Here is a 13,701-nt window from a genome sequence, read left to right as displayed (position 1 = left end):
GTGCTTTCATTATTGAAAGCCACACGCAAAGGCCAATTAAATGTGTGGGCGGAGTCAGACCCACGTGGAGAAGTTTGGAGTGCTCAGAAGAAGCCTCCCATAGGGCAGAACATGCATCCTGCGCTATGCTCGACCCAAAAAGATAATATGGTGACGCTAGTTCTGGGGCTGTTATCAGTCACATTAATTACACCCACTTTCCTCTCCACTTTACTCTTCCCCATGATACAAAGGAAAATTAATCAAAGCCTCAACATTAAGGGCAGCAATCCAAAGATATTTCGAGGCTGTAGGCTCCCCAGAATCCCAAATAAGCAATAGGCCAAAGATCGGGCATAAATGACCACAGAAAGTCTTCTGTGGCTTTTGTAAACATGTACAAAATCCCTTTTCTCCCATGTCTACTTCAAAAGCAAACTGATCAGCCTCAGACTTATAGCTTGTCCCAGACCTTACTTAAGAGATAGCACGCTTTAAAGTATAGTCGAGACAATGCACAAAGTCCACAATTGCACTTCTCCTTAATGCTTTTGATGAAGAGGGATTCAGAGATACACCAAAAATAACTGGAGGCACTTACTTCTTCCCACCAAGGTGGGGAACCCGGCCCGGCCTCTTCTGGCTAATGATGGTTGAAGATGGGTCTGCCGTGGCCTGATCTTGGCCGGAGTGCAAGCTTGAGCATGTCCCGCATGCATTATGTGCCACTGTGAAACTCTGGCAGTTAATGCCAGATTGACACTAAAATTCCTTACACCACGGAGAAACTGTGCCAGTTAAGTAGCACTTGGATAGAGATTAATTTATCCCTCCTGCCTCCTCACAAGGCTTACTGGGGCTTGTACTACTGTCTTGACTCCATTGTTGCATCCCCTGAAAATGAATTACAGGCACAGTGAACACTGTATTCTGTGCCCTGCAAAGACCATGTCTAATATTTTTCTCACCAAGAGGGATCCTGTTCCCCCAATCTATTGATAAAAGCCCTGGACATGCTTGTCTCAAATGAATTTGGTGAAACTGTTCAAGGTTCTCATTAATGCCTCCCACTTTGTGTTAGAGTCCAGAGACCTTTGCTGTAGACCCAGACTTGTATCTGTGGTGCCACCAGAGATGGAGAGGGAGGTAATCAGACCCCTTTCTGCATGTTCTCACTCACCAACCATCATGAAAGATGTGCCTTCATCTTCTGACTCACTGTGACTCTTTTTCTGGGATCTGGCGAAGCTGGAGACCAATTTTTCATAAGGAATCTCATTATTTGATGAAGAGGGAATCTCGACCAAGGCACAAGAAATAGATTGGCTTCTAAATCTCCTTGAACTTTCATTCAAGACACTATTCTTGGAGAATTCTGAAACATCAGGCTTTCTGCATGAGAGTGGATCTACTGAATTCTCTGTTCTGGCACTGACACAACAAAACCCAGAGCTATTTGTAATCTGGCACCTATGAAGGACGGATCCTGTAAAGGGGATACGTTTGATTATTCCCAGTTCACTTGAAATATATGTTCGTCTAAGACTCTGAGCACTTCTGTATGACAAATCATTAGTTCCTCTGATACCGCTTAAACTAACCAGTCGTGGATGTATATAAACTTCCTCCTGACAGAGGTAGTAGACCAGAGGTGCCAACACTTTTGTGAGCACTCTGGGTGAGGATTTGAAACCAAAACGGAGCACTCTGAACTAGAAGTGTTGATCTTCTATGGTGAATCATAAACTCTTTGTGAGATTGCCTGATTGAAACATGTTGATAGGTATCTTGCAAATCTATTGATGTAAGAAAATCAACCTTGTTTACTAAAGCAATGATTGGTTGCAGAGTCACCATGAGGAAGGGTGTAGTTCTCACTCATGTGGTCACTCAATTTAAGTCTACCACTGGTCTGATAGTCCAGGTTAAGTCTAGCACTGGTCTCGAAGTTCCTGAAATTGTTTTGACTAGAACAACATTTCGTAAGATCCTTTTTCTGGCTCTTCTTTTGAGAACAGCACAACTGTAGCTATGTCTAGTAAAGACTACCAATTCTAGAAGGGCTTTTCTTTTCATATTGTTCCTTTGCATGTGGGTTACAACCAATCATGCGTCTGGAGGCCACTTCACATAATCCATAGCACAGCTCTCTCTGATTACACCCAGAACCCATTATTCAGACACAGTTTGATTCCCGGATCTTTTGAAAGTTCTGGATCTTTGCTCCCATAGAAATCCTGCAAAAGTTGTGATCAACACATCTTCTTGAAGCTTTCTTCAAAACTATTTAGAGTATTCACCACTGGTATCATATTGTCTTGGCTGATACTTCTTCTTTTAATCAGAACAATTTCTATAATTTCTCTTAAGTGAAGATTGGTATGTGTAGTCCCAGGCCAATTGGTAAGACAAAGATGTTTTGTTTTTGTCTGGAAGTGCATGCTTGTGATTTTTAAATACCTTAGTAATCATGCTACCAAGATAAGATCCTAATAGCATTTTGCCATCAAATGAAATCTTTAAGAAAGCAGTTTTCTGATGCTTCTAATTTCCTTCCCACTGAATCCACAGACTCAGCCGACATTGCTCTAGTCTTGATTATGTCAAGTGAAATTGTGATTGTTGTTCCATTGCCATCAATAACTCTGCACAGTCCGTACCTTTATGAATAGCTTCTGATAAGTTATCAAAGTCTCTAACCCTGGACTGCACCAGATAAAAGTGTTGGTGCATCTATCAGGGCACATTCTTGGCTAGAAAAAACCTTTCCCAAAGCTGAAACTACTTTCTTATGTGTGGTCTCAGTTGGAACTCAATCTCCAGGATTCAGTGATGTTCTTCCAGTTAAGGTTGCCAGACTGGCATCCACCTTATTGGAATGAGGAGATGCATTATCTGATTGGTTCATCGTGTACAATTTCTGCAGGAACTTCGGAATTGAAGCCTTATCCAATTCCATCCATTCAGATAACCAGATCCCTAATCTTGCAGTGGGAAGGTACTGTGTGAGAGGTCATCCTAACATCATGTGGGAACAAATCTCCTTCTTCCCCTCCCACTTGGAATGGAGGGAATCCCAAATTTTTACTCCAGCGAGCTATGATGTTAGCATTTCCCTATAAACACACACATATGCCATACTATTTACCATATAATGTATGCTCTGGGGCCTTTTACAACAAACATTATTAGACACAGATACATTGAAAGAGTCATAAGAGCTGTAGGGAAAATGTACTGTCATAATAGAGAAGCACTTAGTGGGATTCAGTGCTGAGCACAGGCTAATACTATGTGACTGTGTTTGGTTTACCATGTTGGTTTGGTGTACTGTGTTTGGTTTTATCGTGTTGAGGGCATATTATCAAGGCCTGGCAATAACATTATCGCCACTTAGCGTCCGTTTTCAGGCAAAAAGCGGCGATCATTTTATCGCTTTATAAACAAGGACACGCTAGCGCGTGTTTCCTTGCCTTAGCACCCAGTTTCCTATCGACTCGCATCGCTAATGAGATGCAAGGTAGGAGTGCCCCTTACAACTAAATTATAAAATATCGCTAATGGTGCTTCGCTTTATTTCCAACAAAGCCCAGTCCTGTTTAGCGCTAATTTTATTCACGCTAACTGGGCCTTAACGCTGGAATTTAATGTCTCTTAAATTCCAGACTAAGGCATACCTAACATGGGAGGTGGATTGTGTGGCTAAGACCACAGGCCCTATCTTCAAGGATATCGCCATTTTCCATGGAAGATCGTTAGAAAACCAGCATTGTTCCATGGAAAACGGCAATATCCCCGCTATCGCTGGAATATTTATCGCCATAGTGCTGAGTGTTGTCAATACAGCGCTAACATGGCGATAAGTTCCAGCGATAGCCGGCGATAGAAAATGCGCACTAAGTGCGGTCAGCAATAAATATCGCTGCTGCTTGATAATATGCCCCTAGACTTGGTGTACTGTGTTTGGTTTACTGTGTTGGTTTGGTGCACTGTGTTGGTTTGGTGCACTGTGTTTGGTTTACCACATGCATGACTAGGTGTTGTTTTCTGTGCTAATGATTGCAGTATTACAGCAGTGTAAACAAACTGTTCTGGTGTACATAAATATAATTGTTAATCATGACGTGTATCAGACTCAATGTCTGTGTGTATGGGAACAATAGAGAGCAAACCTAGGTGCACAGCTGCTGAGCACTGTACATGAAGGGAGGAAGTACAGTTTACTGTGGGGGACAGGTAAATGGGTCACTCCAGGGATAAAATCTAGTGCTGAGACTGTAAGAGGTGTCCATTCTGCAAGTCAAGAAGTTCCTTAAAGAGGTGACTCGTTACTTTCAGAAGTGGGGGAATGATCATTCTAGACAGATCTGGGAGTGATCCCTCAGTACTCAGGAGAATCTAGCAGCCATGTGCAGAATGCTCTTCAGTGGTGCCAGATTGTGGGTAGATGTTGGCAAGTGAGTGCTCTGATAATTTGGTGCAGAAGTGAGAGTCAGTGCCACTGAATCAGGGTGACTGTTGCCTATGTGTTGGGTGAGAATCTGTGAGTCTCTCAGAGGAAAGCCGGCTAGAACTTACACCTGTAGTTATTACAGTCAGACTATTGTTTGTTGTAATCTTTCACTTTGCATCTTGCCCGAGATATGTTCTTGCACTGTCCGTTCACTCCATTTTTTAAGAAAAGATAACTTTATTTCACTTGGTTTCCATTCCTTACCTGTGCAGGTCACCCCAGCGTCCCTTCCTGTAGGACAGACATTGTGCTCCCCACCTTGTTGTGGGCACTTCCATAGAGCAGCCTCATCTCCTGTGCATCGAAGATTACTCATCCCCACAGGCAGAGAACTCTTTCCGAATGTTGGATTGTACTCATGTTCTTCCGCTGAAATACATCCGAGCTGTCTGCAGACAACTGACGCATCATTCAGATCCCAGGAATCTTCACACACGGTCCCCCAAACTCCATTGTGTTTGACCTCCACTCTCCCAGAACAGACAGATGTGCTGTTAACCAACCGGACCTCATCAGGACCTAGAAACACATGTGCAGAAGACACATCAAGCAACAGCGGCAACATCAGGTAACGTGTCAACATTTTACGTTTGTGTGAAAGTTCAAGGTACTTTATTTATGAAAGATTACAAAAAAATCATTGCAAATCATCAGTTTAAACACTACTGGGCACATGCATCAATGTAGGCTTTTGCGATTCCTTAATTGCTATTATTAAAGAATCTCAATTAAGGAATTGTAAAAGCCTATTCATGTAGGAATCGCTATTTAATTAGCGATTCCCAAATATTCCTTAATTGGGAATCTCAAATTGCGAGTTGCAATTAAGGAATGCCTTCCCATTCATTCCAATGGGCCAACAGGAATGAATGAAAGATTGCATGCGCAATTAGGGAGTATCAATAGGTACTCGCAAATTGCGCATGCAATTTCAAGTGTGGAAAGGTGTCAATAGGACAACCTGTTGCACCCCTGAAATTGAACTGTGCACACATGTTGCGCTCACACATGCCCCAAGGGCATGTGTGTGTGTGTAACCTACAACTTTGAAAAATGCACTTTAGTGCATTTTTCAAAGTTTTTGCAAATTACCATCAAGTTAAAATTGATGGTAATTTGCGCCCCCTATTAGCAAAATCGCTATTTGCGATTTCATCATGGATTGCATTTAAGGAATTGCAAATTGCGATTCCTCAAATGCAATTGGAATTTAAAGAAATCACAATAAATTGTGATTTCTTAAATTGCAAGAGCCTTACAGTTGCATGCATCGCAGATGCCTTTTTGCAGGCGCAAACGGACGATTTTTGCAAATCGCACCATTTGCGCTCGCACAAAAGGTTGATGCATGTGCCTGTACATGTAAAATTGGAATATGTCAATAAAAATGTCAAACAAAAGTAACATAAGCCCAATCCATTTGTGGCTCATTGTAAACTGATGGGTAATAATTAGAGCAGGAACAGCAGGTAAAAGGTCATAATATTTGCATTCTATTTAAGCTCAGTTGAATTGTAACTAAATAGTAAGAGAGCGGCATCCCACAGTGATAGTGAGAATGTGGCATCCAACAAGGATAGTAAAAGTGTGGAATCCCACAATGATACTGAGAGTGCAGCATTCCACAAAGACAATAACAGTGTGGCATCCCACAATGATACCGAGAGTGGGAAGCCCACAATGATAGTGCAGCATCCCACAATGATAGTAGGAGTTAGGCATTGCACAGTGTGAGTGCAGCATCCCACAATGATAGTAAGAGTGCTGCATCCCACAATGTGAGAGTGGGGCACCCCACAATGATAGCAAGAGGGCAGCATCCCACAACGATGGTGAGAGTGTGGCATCCAACAATGATAGAAAAAGTGTGGCATTTGACAGTGATATAAGAGTGCGGCATCCCCCAATGATAGTAAGAGTGTGGCATCCCACAATGACAGTATGAGTGTGGCATCCCACAGTGTGGAAGTGTGGCATCCCATAATTATAGTAAGAGTGCGGCTATCCACAATGTGAGAGTTTGGCATCCTGCAAAGATATTAAGAGTGCAGCATCCCACAATGTGAGAGTGCAACAATGATAGCAAGGGTGCAGCATCCCACAATGATAGTAAGAGTTCGACATCACACAATGGTATAAATAGTGCAGCATCTCACAATGATAGTAAGAGTGTCGCATCCCACAATGAGAGAATGTGGCATACCACAAAGGTAGTAAGAGTGCAGCATCCCACAATGATACTAAGAGAACAGCATCCCACAATGAGAGTGACAGTACGGCATCCCAGAATGATAGTAAAAGTGCCGCATCTTATGATGTGAGAGTGTGGCATTCCACAATGATAGCAAGAGTGCGGTATGCCACAATGTGAGAGTTCGACATCCTACAATGAGAGTAAAAGTGCAACATCCAACAATGATAGAAAGAGTGCAGCATACCACAATGTGAGAGTGCGACATCCCCTAATAATAGTAAGAGTGCATCATCACACAATGTGAGAGTGCGGAATCCCACAATGATAGTAAGAGTGTGGCATTCCACAATGTGAGAGTGCAGCATACCAGAATGATAGCAAGAGTGCGGCATCCCACAATGTAAGAGTGTGGCATCTCACAATGATTGTGATTGCACGGCATCTGAAATTATAGTGATAGAGTGAAAGAGCCAATCTTGTGGTTGGGCACCTTATGATGACCTTCAACTACCACCATTTTAACTGACTTTAGTGTGTTATTTTACCTTGATGTAGGACCGTCCTACATATGTTGTGAGCGGTGGTGTACACATCTGCTCGGTGTTGTGCATTAGTTAGAATTATTATGAGTTCTTACTATTGGCTTTGACATGGCTTCATGTCACCTTGCTTTCTGACTTTACCTTGCTTCAAGCTCTTCTGAGTGCCCAGTGGTGCTTGCAAGTTGTTTGGGTTATGAGAATTCTGAGTGCACACTATTGGCTTTGACATGGCTTCATGTCATCCTTTTCCCTGGTTTTGCCTTGCTGCAGTTTCTCTGCGTGCACAGCAGTGCTTGCAAATTGTTTGGGTTATTCACATTCAAGGTCTTTCTGTTTTTCTAGCGATTGCTTTTGTTTAATGTACTCTGGAAGGCTTTGTGGGAGTTCCGTCAAGATAGAGGCTGGAAGATGTGAGAGCAGAGGAAGGGACATGAGAGCTCCTTACTGCCACGGGGATGCTTGCTTGGAACTTGGCCAGTTCTGGTAAAATTCCTCTGGCGCTGGGAGGAGGTCTTAAGCAAATCTTCTAGTGTGTTTAAAACTGAGGGTTGCAGACTGAGAAACTGGAAGTTTGGAATCTGAGCTAGGACGTACGCGTCTATCTCGGAATGTTGACCCTGGTTGCTGAGCCCTGAACCCCCTGGCCTGAAGTGGGCTAAGATGCAGATGGAGTGTTTGCACCAGGTGATGTATTAAGTTTTGGTTATTGCCATTATGATGTTTAGCCAGTGGATTGACCATTTGAGGTGTTTTCTTTGTGGTGTGGGAGGGGAGGTGCACATCCAGAGTAATCCTCTGCTGTATATATGTATGTATATCAAACCAAAGTGCCCTAAAGCATTTCAGACGGCACTCAACAGCGTTTAACCATCGGACATTGAAATGCAGTTCGTCCCCCTGCTCCAACTGTAATTGTTCTTGCCAACGCGTTTCAAGGCTGCAAGCCCTCTTCTTCATGGGCTGCTGGAACATTCATTAACGGCTCACAAGAACTCATTTCCGGCATTATTGATTTCTTTAATGGCCCCAAGTGGGTGTCTTCTTAGTGCAATCATCCTATTGCCTGATGGGACATGGAGTCCGTGGTGTGGGCTAAAAGTTTCACTTTGGTAAGTTCAATGTTCGTTCCTTATTTAAAAAGCAATTGTTTTTACCTTAGTAGGCATCGGAGCAAGAAGACTCACTTAATTTGCATATTAAACGCTGCGCTGCAATGGTGTCGAACAGTACAACGCCTCTGCCACTGGCGATGGTGCTCCTCTGCACGACCGGTCTGCCGTGTGTAAGTATTTCAAAGCAAAAATGCATTACAAGATGCATTACTTGTAACTATAAGCACTGGAATTACTAAAGTGAAAAATTACGTCGCATTAATGACTCCATGCCCCAGAATGCACTTAGGACTTTGCACTTAGCTCACGCCCAGTGGGGGTCATGGAAATAAATAAAGTTAAGTAATTGAAGTAATGCGAGCATCTAATGTGGTGTTACTGCAGCCCTAGAAGAAAAGTCTTTCAGCCTTGAAATGCGTCGGCATAAAAAGGAAATAATGAGGATTGTGAAAGGCAGGCTGCATATCAGAGAAATGTTGGTGAGTGACCTCTCGTTGCTAAGGGCAACTTTGATGAAAAGATTACACACGGCGGCCCAGCCGTGGAGAGGAGCACCGTCACCAGCTGAGATTGGAATTCTTTGCCAGCTGGGGAAGCCGGTTCTGTGCTGTTCGGGACTTCAATGGCACAACGTTTAAATGCGTAATGAACCGGCTTTCATAACCACAACCTACTTAAGGAGAAAAAGATGCATTACTTGTAACTATACACATTGGAACTTACTAAAGTGAATAATTAAGTCGCATTAATGACTCCATGCCCCAGAATGCACTTAGGACTTTGCACTTAGCTCACGCCCAGTGGGGGTCATGGAAATAAATAAAGTCAAGTAATTGAAGTAATGCAAGCATCTAATGTGGTGTTACTGTAGCCCAAGAAGAAGAGGCTTTCAGCCTTGGAAAGGCAGGCTGCATATCAGAGAAATGTTGGTGAGTGACCTCTCGTTGCTGAGGGCAACTTTGCTGAAAAAAATAATATATATATATATTATTTTTATTGACGGGATAGTTTTAAAAGAAGCACCAATATGGTGCATTTTTAGGTCGAAAAAGGCAGCAAGACTGCCGAAACGCGTCCCTCTGATGTTTATGTGTCTGATGTAATCAAGGCAATAAACGGGAGAATCCCCACGACGGTGAGTGCCTGCTCCTTAATCATAATAGGTTGGGAGATTATTTTCTTACATTTCTAGCGCTAGCGGTAGCGCTATGTATTGTGCACCACCAGCGATTTGGCAGCACGCCAGTATACCGCAATTGCTTATTCTGGATATATATATATATATATATATATTACCTGCTGAGGGCCAGTAGGTAGTTATAGTTATGACCTATTTTCCATAGGATATCCGCAACATTCTATTTCCAATAACTTTGGCGCCGGTCGACGAAACTTTGCGAAATTTTTAAAACTCGTGGGGCTCTCCGGTCCGCTCCTATCCTGAAAGTTTTGAGGTGATTCGTCAAGCGGGGGCTGAGAAAAAAGGGGGGTTCCAAAACGCATTTTCCCTATGCAATTTTCCATAGGAACCTTTAGCCGGGGCTACAGCCCGAACTGCTGAACGGAATTACACCAAATTTGGCAAAGAGGTAGCACTTGGTTCAGACTCATGCCTTTTTGTTAAATGGTGTAAATCCGTTCAGTAGTTGCTGAGAAAATCAAAAGTAAAATCATATATATATCTATGGCCGCGGAGGATCCGCGCACCCTGTGCGCACCCTCCCAATCACGAGCTCTATGCTAATTGGCTGTCAACACTCCAAATCAGGAAGTGTTGGCAGCCATCTTGTGCCTCGGTAGAACCGAGGCACAAGAAAGCACAGAATAAAAGGTGTAAAACGCAAAAAGGGGGCAGGGTAGAAATACCCTGACCCCCTAGGCCTGTTTAGGGGGTCCCACAAGGGCCCACAGGGCCCAAATTGTTTATTTTATTTTTGAATCGGCAAAATCCACGCTGGGTGCTCGTATCCTGCCGATAAAAAAATAACGTTGCTAATTAGCCCCCGGGGCAATATGTTTTATGTAAGGGGCCCAGAGGGGCCCCCCAGCCCCGGGCTCACCTAATTTTGATTGCGGGGGGGGGCACACTGCCCACCTGCTGCCCCAGGGACCACCACCCCCAGGACTTCTTACTTTAATGTTGGGGGGGCCTCTAAGGCCCACAAGCCCTGGGGACAGCCAGCCCCCAGGGCTCTACATAATTTTGATTGCTGGGGGCACAATGCCCCCCACAGCCCCAGGGACCACCAACCCCAGAGTTTTTTTAAACAAAACATAACCTGTGTGGGGGGCCTAAGCCCCCCACAAGCTCCGGTTACCGCCACCTCCCCGGGGCTCCAAATATTTTAATTGGGGGGTCCATGACGGACCCCCAGCCCCGGGAACCACCACCCCTCAGGGCTTTGTAGATTGTGGGAGGGGGGCCATGCGGCCCCCCTCCTGGAGCCCTATGGCAGGGCGGGATCCTCGCGGCTCCTGCCCTGCCATAGTAAACTTGGTTTGAATTTTGAAAGAGAGAACAGGAAAACCTGCTCTCTCGTTCAAAATTCAAACCAAATTGCTTTTCCACACGGCGAGCTTCATCTTAGCAGCTCCCCATGTGGAAAGCAATGCCGGCTCCCGAAGGACGTTAGGAGCCGGCAGGACCGTGGTGGGATTGGGGACCCCCCCACGGTCCACAACGGAGAGGGCCAGCCCCGGGGGATGGGGTCCCCGGGGCTACAAGTGGCCCGGGAGGAGGCCACGCGTCCCCCTCCCCAAAATAAAAAAAAAAGGAGAAAGGCCGGCCCCGGGGGATGGGGTCCCTAAGGAGGCAAGGCATGATGAATCTTGCTTTACATGAAAATACACTAATTTCAAGGTAAGGTGCAAGAGACATCTGCATTGACACTTGCTCAACTGCATGAAGACTGCAGAGATGTATGTAAGAGTACATGTGTGGTAAGGGTTAATTGGAGTTTTGAACATGTAAAAACTACCTCACCCATTGCAGGAGTGAAAGGAAAATCTACCCTTTTGATTTCAAATCTGTTAGCATTTGCCTCTCATTTGTGAGATAGTGATTTCTGCTGAATGCTAACCATCACAGTTCAAGAAATCAAGCAGCCCTTTATCCTGCGAGTGCAAGTCTTACAGAACAACAGCAACACAAATTAAATCTCTAACAACAATTCCTGTGTGCACACAGACTCATGGTGTGATTCTAGGCAGAAAATGATATATGATTGGCAATTTCTATTCACATTTACTACTATGATATAGTAAGTGATAATTACTGTAACAGCCTGACACATTTTCCTTATTGTATTTTTGAATCTGCACAACAGACTGTGCAGAATGTTTCAAACATGTGGTCAGCTCAGAAATGTGACAGTGTATCTTGTTCAGGAGCAGTCTGAGATTTTTAGTTATTGTGAAGAACAGGGAACAAAGAGGATACTTTTGAATTCAGATGCTGGACAAACACAGATGCTTTTGTGCTTTTGCACATTGAAAGATTCTGAGCAGATGGCAATATAATATAATGTGATTTATCAATGGGAGGAAGCAATGGTTATAAAGTGGCATATACAGACAGAGACTGCAGTTTGGCATGAACAGTTTGTACAGGTTTGAATAGAAAGTCCAGAGTTGGAGTTTGGGACACATGATTTCCCCAATGAAGTGGCAGACTGTACTGCAAAGCGCAGCTACTATGCATGAAGGAACATTTAATTCCCTTGCAGATGAAAATGCTAAAATCTTGGAGACAGAGGAGGTGACACACGATTCAGATTTGGTATGCATAACTAAATACGAGTATCTAGGAGATAAAGACCATACAAACAGGTGGGCAGACAATGAAGGGATGAATATCCCCCTAGATTTTCTCAGATTTGTGGTTCTTATGTGTCAGAATGCACAAGCCAGACCAGCCCCAGAGAAGGTGAAGGGCGAGTTGAAGAAAGGAAAATTACCAGAGCAGGGAGAGCAGATGGAGTGCCTTGGCTTCTGCCAATTGATAAAAGGAGCACGTATTCAGTACTGAGTGGAGAAATAGTCATGAAGGAGACTGCCCCAGCCCTTCTTCCTGTGCAGGGAAAAAGAGAGTTTCACGCCAATACCAAGAATTCAGAGGCTAAAGTGTGGGCAGATTTCTCAGACAATTCCCAAGAGCCAGCAGTGAACCGTGCAGACAGGAATGATAATATTGTTCTTTAAGAAATGCACAACAGGCACAGGGAAAACGTGCGCTTTTTGAAAAATGTTTCTTGCAAGAAGAGCGATGCTTGTTTCTTTTCAAGGTCATCATACTGCGACGTGTTGGTGAGCTTGATGTTGGTATATGTGTGCCCCGTATGGATGGGATCCACCTCTTCCCCCCTCCCCCCCAAGTCTGGAGGGATGACCGGACGAATCAAGCTGACGTCCTGTAGCTGAACGAACCTGATGGGAACTTACTTTGCCAAGACCGATGAACTGTTTAGTGGAGATGAAGTTAAATGTGAGGAGGCTGTGTGTCTTTCACACAGAAGGACTGTGTGTTTAAAGAGAAAACAGAACAACAAAAATGTGCTGCAATTGAAACTGTTTTATAAACATGAGTTAAAACAAAATGCGAGAAGGCTGTGTGTCTTTCACACAGGACTGTTTGTTTAAAAAGAAGGAGAAGAACACAAATGTGTTGCTATTGAAGAAAATGTTTTCTGAGTGAGAGACAAAGAAATAAAGTGTTGATGTTGCTTTTATTTTTTGGCACTGAATATATAGATGTGGCTGCTTCAGCAGTAGAGGTTCCAGTGTTAGCCATTTGAGACATTAGGAGCATTACTAAGTTCATGTGCTTGCATCATTTATTTTGTGTTATTCTTGCTGAATATCTAGATATGCTTGAGTTGTTTCTACGCGCTTTTGGAAATAATTATTACATGCTTTTATGATTACACAGTATTATACTTGTATTTTCAGTTCAGCACATGAGTTACTGTTTCAACATGTATTTAGGAAATGTAGTTCTTTACTCTCAGTTGTGTTTTTCAATTAAGAAATGCAGGGGCATATTCACAAGGAGCCATGGCCGAATTATCGGCACTTCATCTCAGCCAAAGTCATGATAAATTTACCTCCCCATTCACAAGCTGGTGTTAACAGCCCACAGAACCAGTTTACCCATGATAGCAGCCGCAAAAAACATCGCCACAGAGGACACCCGCAACTATCACTAATGAGATGCAGAGTAGGCGTTCTCGTGCCAAAAGCCGCGACAACACCACACCACAACATTCTCAACGACCAGCCAGATTGGTGATAAGGACACAAAACCGGCGATAAGGCGCGTGAGCACCAGGAATTCTACACCTGCTCTGACCTGGTGTAAAGTCG

At 43.8% G+C, this 13,701-nt stretch overlaps 1 protein-coding gene across 1 annotated transcript in view; it reads right to left on the bottom strand.

Moving 5' to 3' along the window:
* Positions 1-13,701, bottom strand: part of LOC146839195 (CD5 antigen-like) — a 418,739-nt gene that overhangs the window by 121,915 nt on the left and 283,123 nt on the right. The window contains exon 4 of the mRNA XM_085603215.1: positions 4,697-5,011. Coding sequence (XP_085459341.1) covers positions 4,697-5,011 — 315 coding nt within the window. The remainder of the gene's footprint in view (positions 1-4,696; positions 5,012-13,701) is intronic.

The sequence above is a fragment of the Triturus cristatus genome, chromosome 4_2, assembly GCF_964204655.1.
Source record: "Triturus cristatus chromosome 4_2, aTriCri1.1, whole genome shotgun sequence".
Lineage (NCBI taxonomy): Eukaryota > Metazoa > Chordata > Amphibia > Caudata > Salamandridae > Triturus > Triturus cristatus.
The sequence above is the reverse complement of the archived record's forward strand: the minus strand, read 5'-3'. Positions and strand labels throughout refer to the sequence as shown.